The sequence below is a fragment of the Elgaria multicarinata genome, chromosome 2, assembly GCF_023053635.1.
Source record: "Elgaria multicarinata webbii isolate HBS135686 ecotype San Diego chromosome 2, rElgMul1.1.pri, whole genome shotgun sequence".
NCBI lineage: Eukaryota > Metazoa > Chordata > Lepidosauria > Squamata > Anguidae > Elgaria > Elgaria multicarinata.
In genome coordinates this window covers 79,916,806-79,937,840 of record NC_086172.1, presented here as the reverse complement: position 1 = coordinate 79,937,840, position 21,035 = coordinate 79,916,806, and the positions used below count along the sequence as shown (strand labels likewise).

Below are 21,035 nucleotides of genomic sequence, written 5' to 3'. Positions count from 1 at the left end.
ATGAATGGAACAAGATTTGGGGGGAAACTTATTTTCTAGTGCGAAGGAACTGAATGCAGCCCACTTCCTGTTGTAATTTAGTCTCGTGGATGGTTTTAATGCTGCATCTAACACCCCCTGAATCCTGGCCATGTCAGCATTCAGTATTGGGGAAGTAACCTCCACGCTGTCATGTGGAGTGTATGTATGTCCGGATGGAGGATTTGGCCCCTGTGTTGAGAGAGTAGATCCTTCCTCGTTGGCAGGTTCCAGTAAAGGCCTTGAGATCGGTTCAGTAGCGTTGCGAACCAATTCTGCCTGGGCCACCAAGGCGTCAGAATTATGCAATTCGCATTGTCCTGCACAATCTTGGCCAATATTCTCGTTATGAGAGGAAAAGGTGGGAACATATAGAGGAGAGAATGGTTCCATTTGTAGAGGAATGCATCCCCTAATGACTTCTTCCCTATCCCTGCCCTGCTGCAGAAGAGTTTGCAGATTGCATTGTGTTGCGTGGCAAATAGGTCTATTTGTGGTCTCCCCCAGGTTCGAAAGATTTGTTCGATGATCGTGGGATGAATACTCCACTCGTGAACAAGCGACGCATGTCTGCTGAGGTCGTCCGCTAACTGATTGTCTATCCCTGCGATGTGAACTGCAGTTAAGGATACTTGACGTCGGGTGCACCATTCCCAGATGTGCATGGTGAGTTTTATTAGAGGGGGTGATTTGGTTCCCCCTTGTTTGTTGAGATAGAATACTGTTGTTGTATTGTCGGATATTACTTGTATATGTTTGTGGATTATGTGACTTTCGAATGCTATGAGGGCTTTCTGTACTGCCAAGAGTTCGAGGTAGTTTATATGTCTTTTCTTTTCCTTCGATGTCCATGAGCCCTGTACTTGCAGAGAATCGAGATGTGCTCCCCAACCGTTCGGTGAAGCGTCTGTTGTGATCGCTACAGTCGGAGAGGGGAGCTGGAAGGGTACTCCCTCTGTCAGGTTGTGAAGGGTTTCCCACCACTTCAAAGACTTGATGACATTTGGTGGTATAGATAGTATAGTCTTCCTTGCGTTTCTTAAGGGATTGAAGTTTTTGATGAACCACATTTGCAAGGTTCTCATCTTTAGTTTTGCGAGGGAAAGCACCATGGTGGTTGACGCCATTAGCCCCAGCAATCTCTGCACTGTGTGAGCTGTTACGATTCGTTGTTTCCTTACCCGATTTGTTAGGGTTGCTATGGAAGTCGCTCTTTCTATGGGTAAGTATGCTCTGGTGGTGGTGGAGTCTAGGATCGCTCCTATATATTTTATTCTTTTGGTTGGGGAGAGAACTGATTTTTCTGTATTTATTAGTAGGCCTAGTTGGCTTAATAGGTCCTGAATGAAGGAGATGTGGTATTGGAGGGTACGTTTCGATTCCGCTACTACCAGCCAGTCGTCTATATAGGGGTGAACTTGAATCCCCCACTTTCTGAGGTGGGCGCACACCACGGCAATGCACTTCGTGAATACTCTCGGTGCTGTCGATAAGCCGAAGGGCAGCACGCGATATTGGAAGGCTCGGTCTCCGATGATGAAGCGGAGGAACCGTTGACTGTCTGGGTGGATTGCTATGTGGAAGTACGCATCCTTTAAGTCGATGGATGCGAACCATGAATGTTTCGTTAGGAGTGGTAGTATATTTGGGAGGGAGACCATCCGAAATTTTCTCGGTGTGATGTAATAATTTACGTCCCTTAGGTCCAAAATGGGGCGAATTCCTCCATCGCTCTTCGGTACTGTGAAGTACCGGGAGTAGAAACCCTGGTGCAGTTGTTCCCTTGGCACCGGTTGTATGGCTCCCTTTTGTATCAACGATTGAACTTCCTTTCGTAAGGGGATCGATGGTATAGTTCTTCGTAGATGACCTGTTGGTGGTACGGAATCGAATTCTATATTGTAACCTTTCTCGACTATCGAGAGAACCCAGTTGTCTGTTGTTATTTTCAACCAGGTGTCGAACGCTATCGATAGACGGTTGCCGAAGGGGGCGATAGTGTTGTGTACAAACATCAAGTCAAAGGCGCCGGTTTCGTTGGTAGTCCTGCTTACGGCGTTGGAACTTGGACTTAGATGCAGGGAGTTGTCTCCGTCCCTGTTGTGTAGGTGGGAATTGTCTCTGTTGTGGCCTGTCGGCCTGATATCGTGGTGCTCTGTTGTCAGGTCTAAACCATTTTCTTGGTTTAAAGAATTGGTTTTGTTGTCCTACCCCAATTCCCATTTTTCTGGCAGTCGTTCTTGCTTTCTGCACAGTGTCCATTGCCTCATCAGTAGTAGAATTAAAGAGGCCTGATCCGTCGAATGGGAGACTTTCAATGCGTGTTCTGGCCTCTTGGGATAGACCCGCCGATCTCAACCAGGCATGTCTACGCAATGCCACTGCTCCCACCATTGCTTTTGCTCCGCAATCAGATTGATGTTTGGCTGTCGCTATCTGCTGATGAGCCATCCGAGTTGCCTCAGCATGGAATATACGTGCTAATTCCCTCTGATCATCTCCCAGATTTTCACAGAGGGACATCATCTTTTCCCACAAGAAAAGCTGGTACCTTGACATCGTCGCCTGATAGTTAGCTATCTTAAGGCTTAGGGCTGCTGTGGAGTAAGCTCTACGACCCATTAGGTCAAGCCGCCTTCCTTCCTTATCAACTGGCGCTGTATGAGTCCTCTGCGAATGTCCTTGCGCCGACTCAACGATAATCGAATTAGGTTGAGGATGCGTGAACAAAAATTGTGCATCTTTTTCCAACACTCTATACATGTTGTCAAGCCTTTTTGAAGAAGGTTGAAGTGCCGCGGGGTCTTTCCAATGCTCTTTCACTGACTTTGCTAATGTAGAGAGAAAAGGAATGGCTATTGGTGTAGTGGCCTCAGTATAGATGGCCTCAAACACCATGTCGGTAGGTTTTTCGAATGCTTGTCTTGTGTCAATGCCCAAGGATTGAGCCATCCTTTGGATTACGTCGGCAAAATGTCCTAGGCCGTCCGAAGGAGAGACCGCACCTTGTGCCTCAACTATGGAGTCAGGCGAGGGTATTGAAGGGGCCGGAGATGGAGCCGGTGTTGAATCTGAGCAATAGTCCTCTACAGAGTGGTCCGACGATTGAACTTGAATAGTTTGAATATCGAACTGTTGATTATCGAGGGTTACCGTTTCAGTAGGACGAAGCGGACTTCGTATGGTTCTGTTTTTCGTTGGTAATCGGTTTGAGCCTAAATTTGCTGCAGGCTCAGGTGCAGATACCGTAGTCGATGGTCGATGTCGAGGGGATGATCGACGGTATCGATCCTCTAACTCCCCCAGGTCTGCGTAACTGTAGGTATGGCTAGGAGGCAAGGACCATTGAGACTCCCTTTCCCAGTCCCTCAAGGGGGATCTGGAACGGCGTCTATCTTTGTAGTAGCGGGTGTGTTCACGATATCGAGAATCAAATGACTGTACAGATTCTGGTGACCGATATCGACTCGATGGTCGATTGCGATCCTGTGATCTACGATGTTCGGAAGCCGGCAGATCAATAGGCAACTGTGTTGGTTGATGAGGGTGGTCTCTACTGCGCACAGAGGACGCATCCCTTATTTCCCCTTCCGACAGCGAGGCTACGGTTACGGGGTCGATTGTCGAAGGCGGCTGCCTTGGTGTAAGTACGGTTACAGGGTCGGCTGTCGAGGGCGGTTGTCTAGGTATAGTTTGCGTCATCGATGCTGATGATGGTAGAGGAAGATCTGTTGAAGTCAATGGTCTTTTTTCGATATCGTGTCTTCTTTCGACATCGTGTCGGTGAAGTTTAGACTTCTTCTTAGTCTTTGATTTGTCGGACGATTTCGGCGTTCTGACCTTCTTTGCCAGTTTTTTCGCTACATGGGCGGCAAGTGAGCGTCCTGGCGTGGCAGGCGCGTCTTGTCGGGGCCAGTCAGCTCAACTTACAGTCGGCTGGACGGGAGCTGGAGGCACGGATGGCTGTTCTTGTGCCATGGCTGGTTTATCTACCGCCCTGAGTGCCCTTTCCCACAGCTCAGCCCGTAGTTTGTCCGCTCTGTGACGTCTTGTGAGCTTTGAAAATGCCTGGCAGTAGGGACAACTATCCACCTTGTGCCCTTCTCCAAGGCAAATTACACAAAAATTGTGCCCATCGGACGGGGGCAGCTTCGTGCCGCAACGGCCACACTTTTTAAACGGGGCCTTGGGGCCCATGCGGGCGAATGAGAGAAAAAACAAAGGTGAAGAGAAAAGTTTTTCTAACTACAATATTTTTTTTTTTTTTTTTTTTTTTTATAGGAAAGGATATATAGGAAGAAGGAGAGAGTTGAGAGAAAAATAAAGGTAAGCCTTAGCTATTTGTTTGTTTGTTTGTTTAAGAGAGTTCCCGACGAGGCTGTCGCTGAGACGGTCGAAGAAGAACTGAGGGAATCTGGGCGGGAACCCCTCTGCATATGCGCAGTAGAGGGGGAGGGGTTCCCGCCCAAAATGCCTTTTAGCTATAGAAGATTCCCGAAGCGGGGCTTCGCGCAGGCGCAGAGCCCATATGTGTGATGCACAGAGACCACGAAGAAGAAACAAAAGTGACCCTCTTCAGACAACACACTTGAGCCATGGTGGTTTAGCATTTTGAGCTAAACATGATGGTTTAGCCTGTCAAGTGAACCCTGACTTAGCATGTTGCGTGAAGCTTTCCTAACCATGGTGGCTACAATAACCACAATATAATCATGCTCACTAACCATTTTCTGCAAAAGGGTTAGCAGCCTAACCATGGCTTAGCACATTGTCTGAACAGGCCCAGTATCAGACATCAAATCCCAAACAGTTCTCCAGCTAAGGCTAATTTAGAAAGCCTTAAATGGCTTGAACTCTGCTTTACTTTAGCTGTTTGGCCGGACCATGGTTCGTGATCAGAATTGGTCCCTTACCTTTTTATTGTTTTAAACTGCCCACACACCACGAACATACTGTATCCCTTCTCTGGCATAGAGCATCTTTCAGGACCTTTGACTTGGCCTAACTGAGAAAGCATGCATTGCAAGAGGGGGTGCAATTTTTAAACTTTTCTCAAATGCACGTTACCCAGACTCGACTTCTGAGCACAGGATAAGCAATCTGCCAAACGGAAAGCCCCTCCCCTTGTCTGCTCTCACCTATCAGCTCTTTGTTACGGGAATCCACTGCCAGGTTGCGCAGAGCGCCAGAGGCAGCTTTCACCACGCGCTCGCTGTCGTGAGTCAGAAGGTCAGCAATGGCAGAGAGACCTTTTTCCTGGCGCAACGCAGAGCGAATGTACCGCCCGTACTGTAAGAGATAACACAGGCAATCAGCTTGAAGTAAGAGCTACAGAAGATGTAACTAGGACTGGGTGGGTGGGTGTTGTCTTACATACCAGACTGCACTTTCTGCTCATGCTCTGAGAACAAGGCACCCCTGAACTTAACTCTGGGTTCCCTCACCCACAACCTTCCTACAGGCAGGCTCAGTTTCCCTTCAGTAACCTTGCAGCCAAAGCCCACAGTCAGCCCAATCCTACAGCAATATACACTGCCTGAGACCAGCTGTTTATTTTTACAGTTAACACCAAGCCGGCCACATGCCTTTTTACCACAATGTTGACTTGACTATTCCATTCCGGAAATTCCCCATTGCCCCGAGGCGACATACGAAACCTTCAGTCTCGGTTTGAAATCTTATCCAAGGGAGACTTGGATGCAACGTTCGTGCAGCCAGGAAAGTGCCATTGGTTCATTCCTGACTTCTTCCACGGCTGCGGCCTTCAAAATTGGACCTGCTAACCATGTAAGAGACCAGAACTTGGGTGCATGCTAGGACTGCTCAAACAAGGGAGGGAGAAGCGAAGGTGAGAGGGCCGATCCTTGCTTTCTCTCTCCCACCTGAGCAATGTGCCCTCGCTAAAGAGCAATATCTGGTGCTCCCTCTTCAAGCAACCTCCTACTAGATCTGCAGAGAGGGACAGCAGGAAATCCCCCAAGGCTGGGATGCCCTCCATGGTTCCTTTATCAGCAATTTCTGGCAGTTGTGAATAAGCCAACCTGGGCAGCTTTATAAAGTTAAAGGAAGGGTGGGTGGGAGAGGAATGAAGATGGGCAAAGTGGGGGGGGGGAGAGGAGAGCAAGGGAAAATCAGCCAGAGAAAAATCGGGACTGAGTACCAAAGGGCCGAAAAGAGGGAGGGGAGGGCAGAAAAGAGGGAGACAGATCTGCACACAGCTCTATCTCTTGCATGGAGGCGTTATGTGCCAGAAATCCTCCTTCCATGGCCTATCAGAAGACCACTGATATAGCAAAAACAGGCATTTTACTTTGGAGGTCCCACTCCAGCCATCCGGGGTTTCACAGATGGCCCCTCCCCTGGCCCTGGCCCCCCTCGACCACCAATCATTTGTTGGTTCCCAGACGTTTGTGCAGCTTCTCCCCACATTCAATAAGGTTGAAATGCCCCTTCTAAGGCTGATCTACTTGCAGTAAGTGCTCTTAAGCTATAATATGCGCATTATTTTTTGCCATTTCAGCCCCACCCTTTTGGCTTTGACCCCATCCAACACTGGAACGCGGCCTCTGAGAGCCTCTCCAGATTCCGAAAGATCCTCAAGACGCTTTAGGGCAGCGGCCTTCAACTGTGGCTCGTGACCCAAACGTGTGTCATGCAATCAGGCCGGAAGGGTTGTGACGAAGCTGTGGCTGCCATGTTGGGCACGGAGAAATATTGGGCATGGGTCCCACGTTGCAGGTTGGGAGTCCGAGGTGGGTCTTGGGTCTGGACCAGTTGAAGGCCACTGCTGTAGAGCATATATGTAAACATGCAAAGGCTGAGCTAGACTTGTCTGCATTCTGCTCCAGCCAGGCAGCTCTTCTGAGTGAACGGCCACGTATATGAACCATCTCGGAGGGCGGAAGGGTGTGGCGAGGTGAAGCCTCTCCACTGCCGCTACTTGTACTTGCCCTGCGACAGCCACAAGCGGCAGCCGGCGAGCATCCCACAAGCCCGCTCTCGGCAATTCTTTACATTGGCTGGGAGCGGGGGCAGGAACTCTTCTAGCTTTTAAAAAATTAAAAAAAAACATTGAAAAACCTCCTGTCATTTTTGGAATTCACTTTAAGAGGAATTGCTGGGACAGGGGGATTTTTTTAAAAAAATTGGGTACAGCAAGAAGGGGCAGCCTATCCCTGGCTCTGAGGAAACCTAATCAGCTCTGACATCGTTGCAAATATCAACTTGGCTCCCATCCGTGGAAATAAAACCAACCTTAAGTGGTCAATACTTGTTCAACGCAGTCTGTCCAACATGCTTCAGGATATAAGGGTGGATCACATAAGCTTCCACCTCTGCGTGCACAAAGAGTCCCTTCTTCTGCTTTACCCACTTCCTTAATTCCACCCCCTTTCTTGGATTTTGTTTAAACACACACACACACACACACACACACACACACACACACACACAGGATCCAATTTGCAGCCACTGCCTCTCTTGTGCAGTACTCACCGTCCAACGCCCAGCACACAGATTCTGGATGGCTCCCGCTGAGGCTTCTAAGATCGCTTGGGTTTTGCTCTCTTTCAACAGCGAGATATAGATACGGACAATTTCTGGCTGGAAGAGGAGTTCATAACCTAGGGAGAAATAAATACCCAAGTTAGACAGAAACAAACAAACTGCCAAGCTCTCCCCTAGACACCCTGACCATCCAAGATACGGTGGGTGGCCAGAACGAGAAGGCACTCCACAGCGGCACCCTGTTTGTGGACTTCCCTCCCCTGGGACGCCTGCCTCACTCTTTCAGTGCCAGGCAAAGACACTGTTTATTCTCCCAGACCTTCTAATCCATCCCCTCCCTTTTAAAGTGTTATAAAATGTATTATATCTTGCTTTGGATAAATGTATTTGGATATCTTGCTTTGGATAAATGTATTATATCTTGCTTTGGATAAACCACTCTGGAACTTTTGATAATAGAAATCTTGAAAATAAATACACATTGGGGGTGGGGGGGGGGAAGAATGTGCATAAAAGACAGGCTGAAGCTGTTCAGTCCTCTTCCCCATCTTAAGCAGAACCCTAAGCCACTATCTAAGACCACTTGACAAGGGTGGGATGGGGGTGGGGGTTTGGACCCAGGGCATATTTACTTGTGGCTTTTGGAACAGCCAGACTCCAGTTGCTCAACCCAGGAACAGACATCTCATATCAACACAACCCACTTTCCATTCTCAGAACTGGCAGGTCATCAGCCATGTGCATCCAGCCTTCTACTTGGCTTATGCTGTGCTGTGTACAAAGGAGGCTCCCTTCCACGTGCTTAGGAGCAATGACAGTCACTAGACCGCTACCGCTGGGGTTGCACTCTTTAGGCCAGGTGACTGAGGCCACAGAGCAAGGCAGGCTCTTTTCCTAGCGCACCTGCGTGCCACACCTTTGTTAGACTTGGGATCGGTTCAGAAGTTGAAAAAAACTCCATCTCCACCCCAACCCCCAATGAAAACATGTCTCAACAGCGCATGACTCACACCCCTGTGGGAGAACACAGCACAAAAGGCCGCGCTGGAGATGATGTAGTTGAAGAACGAGTTAACTCCCCCCCACACTTAGAGGTATCTTTTAGGAACATAAAAAGCTGACTTATGCAATGTCAGTTTTTATCCACCTAACCTAGTTCTGCCTACACTGACCGGCAACAGACTCTAAGGCAGGGGTGCAGAATCTCAGGCCTGGGATCCCAATATGGCCCTCTGGTGTTCCCCAGAGAGCCACAACCCCTTTTCTTGGCCACCCCCCTCCCCCCCCACTGCCAACCATTTGGTGATTTCCCAGCATCTGTGTGAGTCCCCTTCCCCGCCCCCCAGGCTGAAATGCCCCTTCTAAGAGTTAATTGCTGGCTGTAAGAGCTTTAAGTTAAAATACCCTGGTAGTTTGGAATTCTGGCTCCACCCCATTTGTCCTTGGCCCCACCCACTACTGGAACACAGCCCCTGAGAGCTTCTCTGAAATGTAATCTGGCCCTCGGGCTGAAAGAGGTTCCCCAACCCACCCACCCAACCCAGCAACCGTGCACTTCCACTGAGCTCTAAAAAGAATGGGACGAATACCTTTTGCAGGGGTTGGTCTTTTGGGGAAGTCGACGATATCGGCCGAGGGATCCTCGGTCGGTTTTTTACCTTGAAAGAGACCGAACAACATTAGGAGATCAATAACACCCTCTGTAGCGCCTGTATTCTGTAAGACAGGGAAATGCAACCTCCCCGCTCAAGCTACAGAGTCTTCTGCTTAAAGATGGGTGCAAGGCTAGAAAGGGAGACGCGGGTCTGTCTGCCCACTTGTAGTGAGGACATGAAGAGAGCTACGTTATTATGAGCCAGGCTAATGGCCCATCGATCTTAGTAGCACCCTCTGCCATTACAGTGGCTCTCCAAAGATGTCAGAGACCTCTGCTGCCAGAGGTCCTTCAACTCAGCCTTCCCCAAGCACAGCCCACCAGATGTGTTGGACTGCAACTCCCATAATCCCTGGTCATGCTGACTGGGGACGATGACAGTTGCAGTCCAACACATCTGGAAGGCATCAGCTTGGGGAAGGTGGCTTCAGCTAGAGATGCCAGAGATGAATCGGGGGCTTCCCTTGTATGCAAAGCCTGAGGGTGCAACTTGTGGCCCGCCAGAAGTCACGGCCTGGAATTCCCATGATCCCTCACCTCTGGATATGCTGGCTTAGGTTGATGGGAGTTGCAGGCCAAAACTCCTGGAGAGCCACAATTTGCCCCCCTCCAGGTGCAAAGCGTGTGGACTAGTGCTGAACTAGGGTCCCTTCTCCATTGAATTCAAAGCCTCCAAGGCCAGCGAATTTCTTAGACCAGCTGCCCTTCTCCACGGCCAGGCAATACAAGGTGGCCATCTTGCCATTTCAAACCAGCCACCCCGCCCTAGCATCAAGGTTAGAGCAAACGCCCCCTTTCCCTCAAGCTGCTGTCGTTGCCATGCTCAGTTCGGAGGAAGGGCTCCCCACTCCTTAACTTTCCCCACCCAGATACACACACACACACACACACACACCATGCAGCATGCATGGAGAAAATCCCAGCGGGAGCAGGTTCAATACCCAAAAGAACCCCCCACACACACACACATAAATCAACCAGAGTAATGCAGTTGGCATTCCTCCAGATTGCAGAATTCACCCTGTTCAAGGACATTGTTTTTCTACTTTAACTTTGGGGGGGGGGGGATGTTGTTGTTACAAGGACTGAAGGGGCAAGTAGCAGGAGTGGCAATAAGGATGGCAAGGAATAAGTCAAGAGTGATGAGGGTGTGTGTGGGGGGGAATGGAACCTCTCCCCCAGCCCCCCCCCCCCCAGTTGATGCCCACCCCTGGAAAAGGTGAATTGGGAAGGGTGTTGGAATTCTTTTAGTTAGCAAAAGACTAAAAAAAAAAAAAAAAAAGAGCTACCCTGCAGAAGTCAGGCGAGGCTACAGGAAGGTTGTGCAGTTGTTTTGATGGGCAGGATTCCCCTCTTCATGTATGGACCATTTCTCACATTATTCAGAGGCAACCCTGTGCTTGTCACAGAGTGTACCCACAGAGAAGTGCGCCACACACGGCTCCCTGACAAGCATTTGCATCTGAGACATGCATTTCCAAACAGGCTTGTTGCATTCACGCTTCCAAGACCTTCACCTTCACACCGACGAAAACGTCGTGCTACGCGCGCTGGCTTCAAAGCTAGTCCTCGCTACAGCCATCGCTCAGTGGTCGTTCTGATCCTCTGCCCAAGCAGAGCGCAAACACCAGAACGGAGAGCTCATCCTCTCCCAGAAAGGACAAAGCAGTAGGAACAGGCCACTTCACGCACACATTCACACGCACGCATGCGCAAACATGCACGCACATGCGCACCCAGAGGAGTTCAGCAGTTGCGGTGGCAAGAGCAAAGTCTGGGCAGAAGCAAGCCACGTCCCACGTTTCACCCCAAAAACATGCATGCCAAAAAAAAAGAAGAAGAAGAAAAGCTCAACTCACCTCTCGCAAACCACTCGTCTGTGGGCGGAGAGAAGGACAGGGAAGAAGGGAGGCAAGAGAGAGGAGATGCCAGCACGGTCACAGGCCATTTGGAAGGGGGGGGGAAGCAAAGAGGAGGGGAGACAGGCCACAGATTAGTTGAAGGGCCCGTCCGTCACCTTGAATGACACACAAAACAAAAAGCCCACCGGACAAGTCATGGAGGCTTCGAGAGATAAAGAGCAGGAGAGCCAGGAAGCGGCCACGCGCATTGACAGGAGGCTTCTGCAGAAAGCAGCCACTCACTTAAGGAAGCCGAGGGGTGTGTGAAAACGCACTCAAAAGCCGACTCCGCCTCCTCCTCCTCCCTGCCCCTTCCATCATCCCTCTCTCGCAAGGCTGGCCGGGCGCTGGGAAGCGAGCACCCTACCTTTGCCCTTTTTGGCACCAAAGCAGCTGGCTGCGTGGGGGCCGGTGCTGTTGGCCGCAGCAAGGGGGGCCTCCTGGAAGCGCTCGGCATGGGGGATCTCGCGGTGCACCTGGTAGGAGAGGTTCCTCAGCAGGCAGACACAGTTCTCCACGAGCTGGCAGGAAATGGACAGTTCCTCAAGTTAGACATCGAAGGTTACTGAAGTTCAGAAGGTCCACAGAGAGGTCACACGAAGGAGTGAGTGTGAGGAAGAGGAAGAGGCAGCGGCAGCCTCGGAAGGGTTCTGCGTCGTCGCAGAGCAAGGGGAGCCCACCTGCCAATGAGCCAAGCTACCGCTCCCTCCCGATCCAGTTGGGTTAGGAGATACGAAGGCTGCAAACGGCTGGCGTGTGTGTTGCAAGGGGGGTGGGGGAAGGAATTATGTCCAAACGTCACATTGTCAGGGTCAAAGGAGGCACAGGTCCTAGCAATGGCTGACTGAGGAAGAGCACGAAGGCAGAGGGAAGGAAGGAGGGAGGTGGCATCTTCCAGCACCAGGCAGACTTTCCTAAAGGCCAGGGATAGTCCCATCTTGCTCTGCTATGCTGTTCCCACTTTGCATTAATTTGCAGGCTAAGGAGGGTAAACATAGCATTCCCCAGAGCAGGGGTGTGGAACCACAGGCCCGCGGGCCAAATCCGAGTACCCCAGAGAGCCACGCCCCCTTCTCCTGGCCCTCCCCCAACCACTGATTGTCTGGTGTCTCCTGGCTTTTGCACACTTTCCCCCCTATTCTAAAAGGCTGGAATGCCTCTAAGGCTTAGTTATGGGCAGTTAAGAGGCTGGTATCTTTTGGGGCCCACCCCACTTTCATTTGGGCAGTGCAGCCCCCAATTTCTTCTGAATTTGACACCCCTGCCCTGGAGCATCTACACAATGACCTTTGTGACGTCATACTGAGCATAGATTTCCTTGAGTGACCCTTCCCCAAAGGAGCCCTATGAAAGGGCAGGAGGGGCAGATATTATGCATGGAGGACCAGGGGAGGGGGGTTGGGGAAGAGAAAAATTCACCCATATTGTACTGAGAAACCCCATTTGACGGAGATGGGGGAAATGATCTTCTGGCTTCTCCTAGTAGGAGATCATTCTTCTAAGGGTAAAGATCAAGCCCCCAATAAAGCCTCAGGTTTGCACCCATAATGTGCAGGAATCCTCCTTTGCCCGGAAAAAGAGCAATCACAGAGGAGAGATAAGAGAGCACTCCCCCAACCAGGAGGGGTCAGGTGCAGCAAGAATTGCGTTGCCTCTTCCACCCGCTCTTTACCTTGCTGTCTAAATCTTTCTGGCCAATCTCTGCTTGGACAATGCAGATAAGGGCATCCACCAGCCCATCACACTCCCGCAGCTTCCGGCGGGCTTCGCTCCTCTCCGAGCTGACATTTCTACAGAAAGGCGCGAGAGAGAAAACATTAGAAGGACGGAGACAGCAGCAGGTACTGACTTTCAGAACGTGCCAGTCTTCCTCTCTTATTCAGGCCAAATTTCCACTTTCACTCTGTACTGGGGTGGAGGTGGGGAGGGGGTGCGTGGGGTATCTAGTCGCTACTGTTAATCTTTGCATCCCATGGCAGAAGCCTTCCGCGGACTCTTCAACATGCACCCTGCTAAATCTTGAGATTTCAGCCAAAAGAACACACCACCCTCCTTGCCACGGTGACCTTTGCTCACATGCTATCTATTCGGGCTTTTTTAACTGCCTGTCTCACCATCATACGCCTCACAAGTTTCTGTTGCTGGAAGAAAGTTACAACAGCCAGCATTCATTCGGCCTGTTCATTCTCTTTGTGCCACATTCTCTTACCCCAGCTGGAAATTAGGAGGGACAGAAAACAGCTTATAGGGCACTACTAGACTCTAGTTTGGAATTCAATGTAAAGACAAACAGGAGTTCTTCTCTTGGCTTTTCGAAAGGGTCTGAAGACACCTCTTTTTAATCTAGCTTTTTAAATGTGTTTTAGCATTCTAATGTTTTGTGGATTTTAATGTCCTTACTTTTATTATTTAAAGATTTTATTGTTTGAAATTGCTCTGCACCACCTTGATGGCTTTGTAGCAAATAAGGCACTATAAAATGTTTGTTTATTTAGTTATTTACAATATTTATATACCGGTCCATATCCAAAATAGATTCCAGAGTGATGAACATAGGAATAAAACAGTAAGTTTTTTAAAAAAGATTAAAACAGCCAATTAAAATTGTTCAATTTAAAACAAAATACCAATAAAAATGGTAGAGGGTCAGTTGAGGAATGCTTCCTGGGAAAGAGCAGTTTTCAGGCAACAGCACAGTGCTGGTGCCTGCCCGACCTCCAAGGGCAGGGAGTTTCAAAGAAAAGGGGCCACCACACTGAAGGCTCTTATGTTAATAATAAAGTAACCACTGCGCCTCCAGTTTTTTAGAAGGCACCAACCCCACCCGAGATTCCCCCTCCAGTCTAGCAATGCACCTCCCTCCTAGCAAAGCAGCTCCAAAGTGCCTCAAATTTGTTCACCAAAGTGCCTCTCCTCAAGAAGCAGGCCATTCTCTGTGCTCCAACAGCCTGCAGGAACACTGCGCACGCACACGCACCCTCAGCCGCAACGTGACAGAACCCGCTTACCTAAGGCATCCAATGGTGTTGGTAAGCACCGACTCCCACTCTATGTGGCGGGGTTTCGAGTCCTCGCTGGGCTCCCTCTCCCACCCCGAGCGTGGAATGATAACCTCGTCCGTGAGGGTATGTAAGGCGTTATCCACAATGGCCATCTTTATCGCGTCGTGAGAGGAGAGGTTCCACAGTGTCCCTGTGAGGGAGAGCATCAATGTTAGCTTTCGTCGCCAGCTGAAGACCTTTTTATTCACTCAGTATTTTAACACTTAATTTTAACTTAAATTTAAATTATACTGTTTTAACTCTGTATTTTAATCTTATAATCAACTTTGCTGTGTGGTTTTATCCTGGTTGCGCTTTTTATACTGTATTTCGTAATTGTGTTTTTAACCTGTTGGGATGTTTTTTGTGGTTTTAATTTTTGTGAACCGCCCAGAGAGCTTCGGCTATTGGGCGGTATAAAAATGTAATAAATAAATAAATAAATAAATAAATAAAATAGCAAGGCTTCTGCACACCCATCCGAAAGCCCTGAAGCTCATGCCTCCACAGCCAGCCAACTCCCCGCCCCCCTCCGTGATGGGCCAGCGCTTACCCGTAATGACTTCCGTAAGGTCCATGTCACGCGCCTTCCGCAGCAGCCGCACCAGAGCAGGGACGCCGTCGCAGTTCTTGATGGCGATTTTGTTGTCCTGGTCCCGGCCATAGGAGATGTTCTTGAGGGCCCCACACGCCCCGTAGTGCACCTCCTTCTTGGGGTGGTCCAGCAGCCCCACGAGCACAGGAATGCCCTTCAGCTTGCGCACCTCCGTCTTCACCTTGTCGTTGCGGAAGCACAAGTGCTGCAGGTAGGCTGCTGCGTTGGACTTCACGGCATCCAGGCGGAAGCCCAGCATGGCTATCACCTCGGGAAGCTCCGGTTGACGCCAGTTGCCTGAGGGCGGGCCTCCTTTCCGCAGGCTGTCCAGGCTCGCTAAACTGCCCCTCTCGTGCTGGGCCAGCGGGGCCCAGTAATACTGGTCTCTGGCCATGTCATCCAACAACATGTTCTCATGACTCCTGCGCAAAGGGGAGAAGGAAAAGCAGCTCGTTAATAGATCAGACGCCACAACCAGCTTACACGGTCACAGAGAGGGATCTGGGCCAGTTTTCATCCAGGGACAGAAGAGGTTTTATTTATTTATTTATTTATTAAAACATTTGTATCCTGCCCTATTATCATTGGGATCACAGGGCAGCGTACAGATAAAATTCAAAACAATGTAAATGTAAATAATTTACACAGCTAAACATGTCTTAAATCGTTAACAAATTAAAACCGGAAGAACTTTTTTAAAAACAGTAAAACAATTCAAAACTATTCAAACTAGGTGCGAGCATGGAGAATATTTAGCCCTCGAAGGCTTGATAAAAAGCCATGTTTTAACTTGGCGCCGAAATGGAGCCAGTGTCGGCGCCAGTCGGGCCTCCAAGGGGAGGGTATTCCACAAGCGGGGTGCCACCACAGAGAAAGCCCCTGGCATCAATAGAAATTCCTAAGTGTGCCAGTGATGGCGGGACCACACTGGCATATCCCCACCACCGCTGCCACCACCTGCACTGCTGCTCTAACAGGGGTGGAGAACCTCTTTTAGCCCAAGAACTAAATTCCATTTCAGGGAAGCTTTTTTGGGGGGTGCGCATTCCACTGGTGGCTGTGCCCGAAGGCGAAAGGAGTGGTGCTAAAAAATACTAGCCGAAGTGCTTACTGCAAGTAACTAAGCCTTAGCAGCAGGATTGCGGCCATTTAGGATGGAGGGAAACGGCACAAAAGCTAGGAAAGCACTAAATGATGTGGGGGGGGGGGAAGTGGGCGAGCCCAAGAGGGCCGGATTGGGACCGCAGGCTTGAGGCTCTGCACCTCTGTGCTACATCCAAAGGACACGCGATGTTTTAAGGGCTATGCTCTAATGGCAGCACCATCGGTGAAGGTGCCAACGTCAGCACCTCCTGCACACGGCCAGCGTCAATTAGCAAGAAGTGACCAAGCCAGCCCCCCCCCCCCCCCCGCGTCACCTTGGTGCGTTCCTTCTTGGTTCTGGCAGCATGCAAGAGAGGAGACACTTGCTCTTTGTTCTCTCTTACTGCTTCAGCACTCAGAGCCACAGAAAGATCAGAGCTCCTTGGTGAGCAGCTGACTTCAGAGTTGGGCTTGAATAAGTAGCGGCCAGTAAGAATGACAGCCAGCTAAGCTGGGCTCAGGAAGGAGGATGCTGGATGAACAAGCTCCCAGGAGTTAAAAATCACATTTTGTCTCTGCAGTCGCTTGGGATTTCTCCAAGCAACATTTGGAAACAAACCAGTTGTTTCCCCCTTTTAAGATAAATGCCTCTCAATTGCCATTCTACACTGGCCACTAGAGGGCAAGTTGGTGCCATCCATGCCTCACCAGAGTAGATCCTGGGTCATCAGATCTATTCCCACTGCCCTAAACGTACCAAGATTTCTAAGTTTACTCCCAATGTCTTATTCAGCCAGGACTTCTACTCTGCAATACTCCCCTGCCTGCACCAGCTAATCCAGACCCCCGTTAGGTGAGATTTCAAGGACACCAGATTCTTACATGGCATAATTGTGCTGTAACACTAATAGCTGCATCAGCCTTCTCATAAATGAGTACTGTTTTGCTGCTATTGCCCTTGTTGCTCTTGTATTATTAGCTTTTATAGTTTTTATTGTGAGCTTTTGTTTTTAACTGACATTTTACTGTGTATGTTTTTATTGCTTTTAATGTTTATACTGTTTTTATGTATTGTTGTGAGCCATCTTGGGATGGTTTCTGCCCTGAAAGGCGGCCAAGAAATGTTTTAAATAAATAAGTAAGTAAAATCAGGGCATTTTAGGCACACGCACGCACACACACACACACACACACACACTCTTAAAAGCAAACGTTTTTAAATGCTCGAGCTTCATTACATCTGGTTTAAGATGCTTCCCTCTGGATGTCTTACATTTAACACCAGATCAGCTTCCTCCCCACCCTCCCTGCTGCCTCGGCACAATCCCGCCTAGCTCCCTTGTAGATGCAAAAGAAAGCCCGTGCTAGAAATCCTGAATTCCAACCTGGGTGGGTGCACAAAGCAAGATTTGCCAAGACACACAGAACCCTAGAAAGTGCAACTGAAGTTTACGCAGGAGCAGGGCAGGGAGAAGGAAGTTCTTCACTTTCTCTCGGCACCATGTTGCAATAACGGAAAGTTCCTGGGCGACAGTCAGCCAATGCATCCACTCTCATATAGGGACAGGACCTCTTGCTCCTCATGGAATATAGTCACCCTCACCCTGATATTCAAAACGCTGAACATGTCTGTTCATGTATATATTCTGGGTTTATACAGGTTAGCGTGAAAGCAAAGGAGCTGGAACAAGCCCGAACACACACACACACGCAGCTTGTAGATGCCATGGTCGTGGAAGATGTCTGATGAGGGTCTTTAGAGAAAGATGAGGCTATGGAAAGCTTTCCAGAAGTCAGGTGCACACATGAAACTATCTTGACAGCTCCGCATTTCTTTAGATATCTTAGAGTTGGAAACAGCAGGAAGGGGGGGGGGAGCTTACGTTTGCACCAGAAACAGATTTTGCCCTAGTGGAGCAGAACTGGGTGCAGGGTCAGCTGTGTTCCTTTCCAGTGTGTAAGCATGGAAAGTTAGTCCCCACCCCCGCTCTTTCCCTTCCTCTCATTTCAATGCAGTAACTTGATCAGTGTGCACAGCACCCAGTCCCTGCCTGGGTCATTCTCCATACTTGTTTATAATGCATGCTTTTAAGGCTAGCTAGCAAAGCTATTACTACACAGTCAGTCAAGAGCGTGTGGAGAAAGCAATGGAACCAAGAACAGCCAACTTGATTTTGACTTCTTACAAATCTTACCTTCAACGCGCACACAAACACACACACACACACCTTTGACTGCCCTTTACTTAGAGTGACCATAGGGAAAGGAGGACAGGGCTCCTGTATCTTTAACAGTTGTCTAGAAAAGGGAATTTCAGCAGGTGTCGTTTGTATGTATGCAGCACCTGGGGAAATTCCCTCTTCATCACAACAGTTAAAGCTGCAGGACCCCTGCCCTATTTTGTATCTGGTCAAGAGGGCAGGGCTCCTGCAGTGCTGCATGCGTACAAATGACATCTGCTGAAATTCCCTTTTCTGGACAAATGTTACTCTACTTTACTGCAACTGAGTCACGTCACTTTTGCCCAAGTAATTTATGCCTCTACTTTATGAGTCAAACACACACACACGCACACACTGGATGTACATCTTTGCAGACTGTTTCAGAAAGAGTCCAGCAGCTCCTCCCCACCCTGATCTGCTATCAGGAAAGCATACTCTGCAACTGCTCCACCTGTAATTTGTGCCCACACAGATGCAGTGCCAAAGATGTACCGCTAAAGCCTCCTCCGCTCACCATCTGGAGCTGTTCTGTACACATTAAGTATTGGGCTGAAGAGACCTGACAGAAGGAGTCCATTCTTTCTAGCCCATTCTGTTTGGGAGAAACCACAGCTCAGTAGTAGAGCACATGCTTTGTACTGTATACCTCTGGTTCAGGATTGAGAAGCTTCTTATTGAACAAGGAAGCTTCCCTTGAGGGGAGAACCTTGATGCTATAAGGCAACCAGAAGGAATTCAGGCCCTGGTATCTCTGGTTAGAAAGTTGGTATAAGCAGCACTGGGAAACACATTTGCCCAAGACTACTGGTAGACTCTGATAGGCTGGGGAGGGGGGGGGCTCCAAGTGTGTGTAAGGCAGCTCCCAATCACCTCATAATACTGCCTTGTTCTCCCCAATCTCCCTTTTCATCTTCAAATACTCAAGCAGACTTTTGGAGTACTTCCATGCTTTAAAGAGCAGTTACCATAGTCAAAGTTAGTTTGGCTTTAGGTGCCAGAATGAGAGAGAGCTTAGATTTCCAAAAACCCACTCCAGTCTATATAAAAAAAAAATAGCAGAGATATCAATAGTCCAGGAACCCATCTGGTTCTGAACAGTCACAACCCTGGAAGAGTGGGGTTCTTATTTTCATTAGGAACCTCCACATAAGACACCAAATTTTCAACTTGCAGGTCACCCATATCTGCAGATAAGCATTGTGGTTTCATGCCATAAAGGGCTCTTGCTTTTCTTTGCTGCCCCCCCACCCAATCCCACTCCAGAAGACAATGGGTCTTCCTGACATAATTCACTGCTTTTCCACTGTAATATACAAGCAGAATTACAATAGACTTTCTACACTATTTGTGTGGGGGGGGGGGGGGGAATACTGTGTGTGTTTTGTGTATGTTCCATCTACACAAATGCCCTTAGCATTCAGCTTCTACCTTATTTAAGGGGTGTGGTTTTCACAAAGGTAGTGACTTATCGGACAGCAGAATTAATTACAGCTTAACACACATTTACAATACAGGTTTTATTCTGTTTTAAACCAGAATTTTATATTATGTTTAAAATGCCATACTGTACACTGGGAAAACAAGGGAGGATTACAAATGGATGATGAGGCCACGTGGATCTCTTGCAAAATGTGAGTAAACAAGACGTGGCAATTCCACAATAAATCCTCATGTGGAAGCAGCCTAGCAGTGAAAAAGAGCCCAAGAACAACTCTATTTATTGAAGCAGGAACCTTGTCCTGAACCCAAGGGCTGTCCCAGACATTAGACAAGTTAAAGACCATATCTACTTTGCTGTTTATTGTACCTCATACGCTTCCCAAACATTTAAAACAATTTAAGTCATATTTTCAGCTGCACTTCTGCTGTAGTACTCCTTTTTGAGAATAACTTTAATTTACCAGCAAGACAAATTTGAGTTAGCCCATGAAATCAGCATCATGTGAACGGGAAGGATGTCTTTTGGCTCCTTAATGTCTCATTTCCAATTCTCAACAGCATTTTACAATCTACATTCAATGAGGAAGCTGCTTTTTTTTGTTGAAGTATATCAAACTTTTGGTTTCATGCACTCTAACAAGCTGTGGTTCCAACCTACAGATTCAGCCTTGTGGTTTTCAAACTAAGTTCCTAGGAAGCTCATCAGGAATATCTGCTGGCTAAGAAGCTTCCCTTGAAGGCACTGTCTATCACTATCTCTCTTCTCTGTAATGTACCACTGCAAAAGGGCATTGGGGTCTATTCTAGGGAAGAGGTGGGCAGAATTAACTGGCAGATGGCTGGGGTGGTAGACAGTACATCCCAATGGTTTAACAGTAGCAGCAACAAAATTACTTCCCACACACACAAATCCTAAATTATACTGTTGAAATGAATAACGATTTGGGTAATCTGGAGTGCGTGTGTGTGAGTGAGAAAGAGAGAGAGAGAGAGACAGAGACAGAGACAGACAGACAGAGAGGTAGGTGTGTGTGAGTGTGTGAGTGTGTGTGTGTGTGTGTGAGAGAGAGAGAGAGAGAGTGAGAAAGAGACAGACAGACAGAGAGGTAGGTGTGAGTGTGTGTGTGTGTGTGTGTGTGTGTGTGTGTGTGAGAGAGAGAGAGAGAGAGAGAGAGAGAGAGAGAGAGAGAGAGAAAGAGACAGACAGACAGACAGAGAGGTAGGTGTGTGTGAGTGTGTGTGTGTGTGAGAGAGAGAGAGAGAGAGAGAGTGAGAAAGAGAGACAGAGACAGACAGACAGAGAGGTAGGTGTGTGTGAGTGTGTGTATGTGTGTGTGTGTTCAGTTCTGGTACAAAAAACGAATGCCCGAGTTCAGAATTCTTTAACTCTGCATGTACACATGTCTTCTGCACCAGACTCCAGTTGGTAGAAAAGTAGATCCCGCAAGCCTGGCATCTGCCCACTCCTGTTCTGGGGTGTATGTTCAATTCATTTGGGACAATGACAGAGAAGGTCCAGCTATCAGCCTGCATAAACAGAGAACGCACTCCAATATCCTCTGAAACACAAAGGGC

The 21,035-nt window shown here is 48.7% G+C and overlaps 1 protein-coding gene across 3 annotated transcripts in view; it reads right to left on the bottom strand.

Moving 5' to 3' along the window:
- Positions 1–21,035, bottom strand: part of CTNND1 (catenin delta 1) — a 78,014-nt gene that overhangs the window by 9,832 nt on the left and 47,147 nt on the right. For 2 of the 3 annotated variants that reach the window (XM_063116907.1, XM_063116908.1), the window contains exons 7-13: positions 14,674–15,137; positions 14,088–14,271; positions 12,752–12,869; positions 11,447–11,600; positions 9,114–9,182; positions 7,513–7,640; positions 5,157–5,307 (exon numbers count right to left, since the gene is read on the bottom strand). In XM_063116907.1, coding sequence (XP_062972977.1) covers positions 5,157–5,307; positions 7,513–7,640; positions 9,114–9,182; positions 11,447–11,600; positions 12,752–12,869; positions 14,088–14,271; positions 14,674–15,137 — 1,268 coding nt within the window. Of the gene's footprint in view, positions 1–5,156; positions 5,308–7,512; positions 7,641–9,113; positions 9,183–11,037; positions 11,056–11,446; positions 11,601–12,751; positions 12,870–14,087; positions 14,272–14,673; positions 15,138–21,035 lie in introns of all 3 variants that reach the window. The other variant, XM_063116906.1, reaches the window with a different exon arrangement.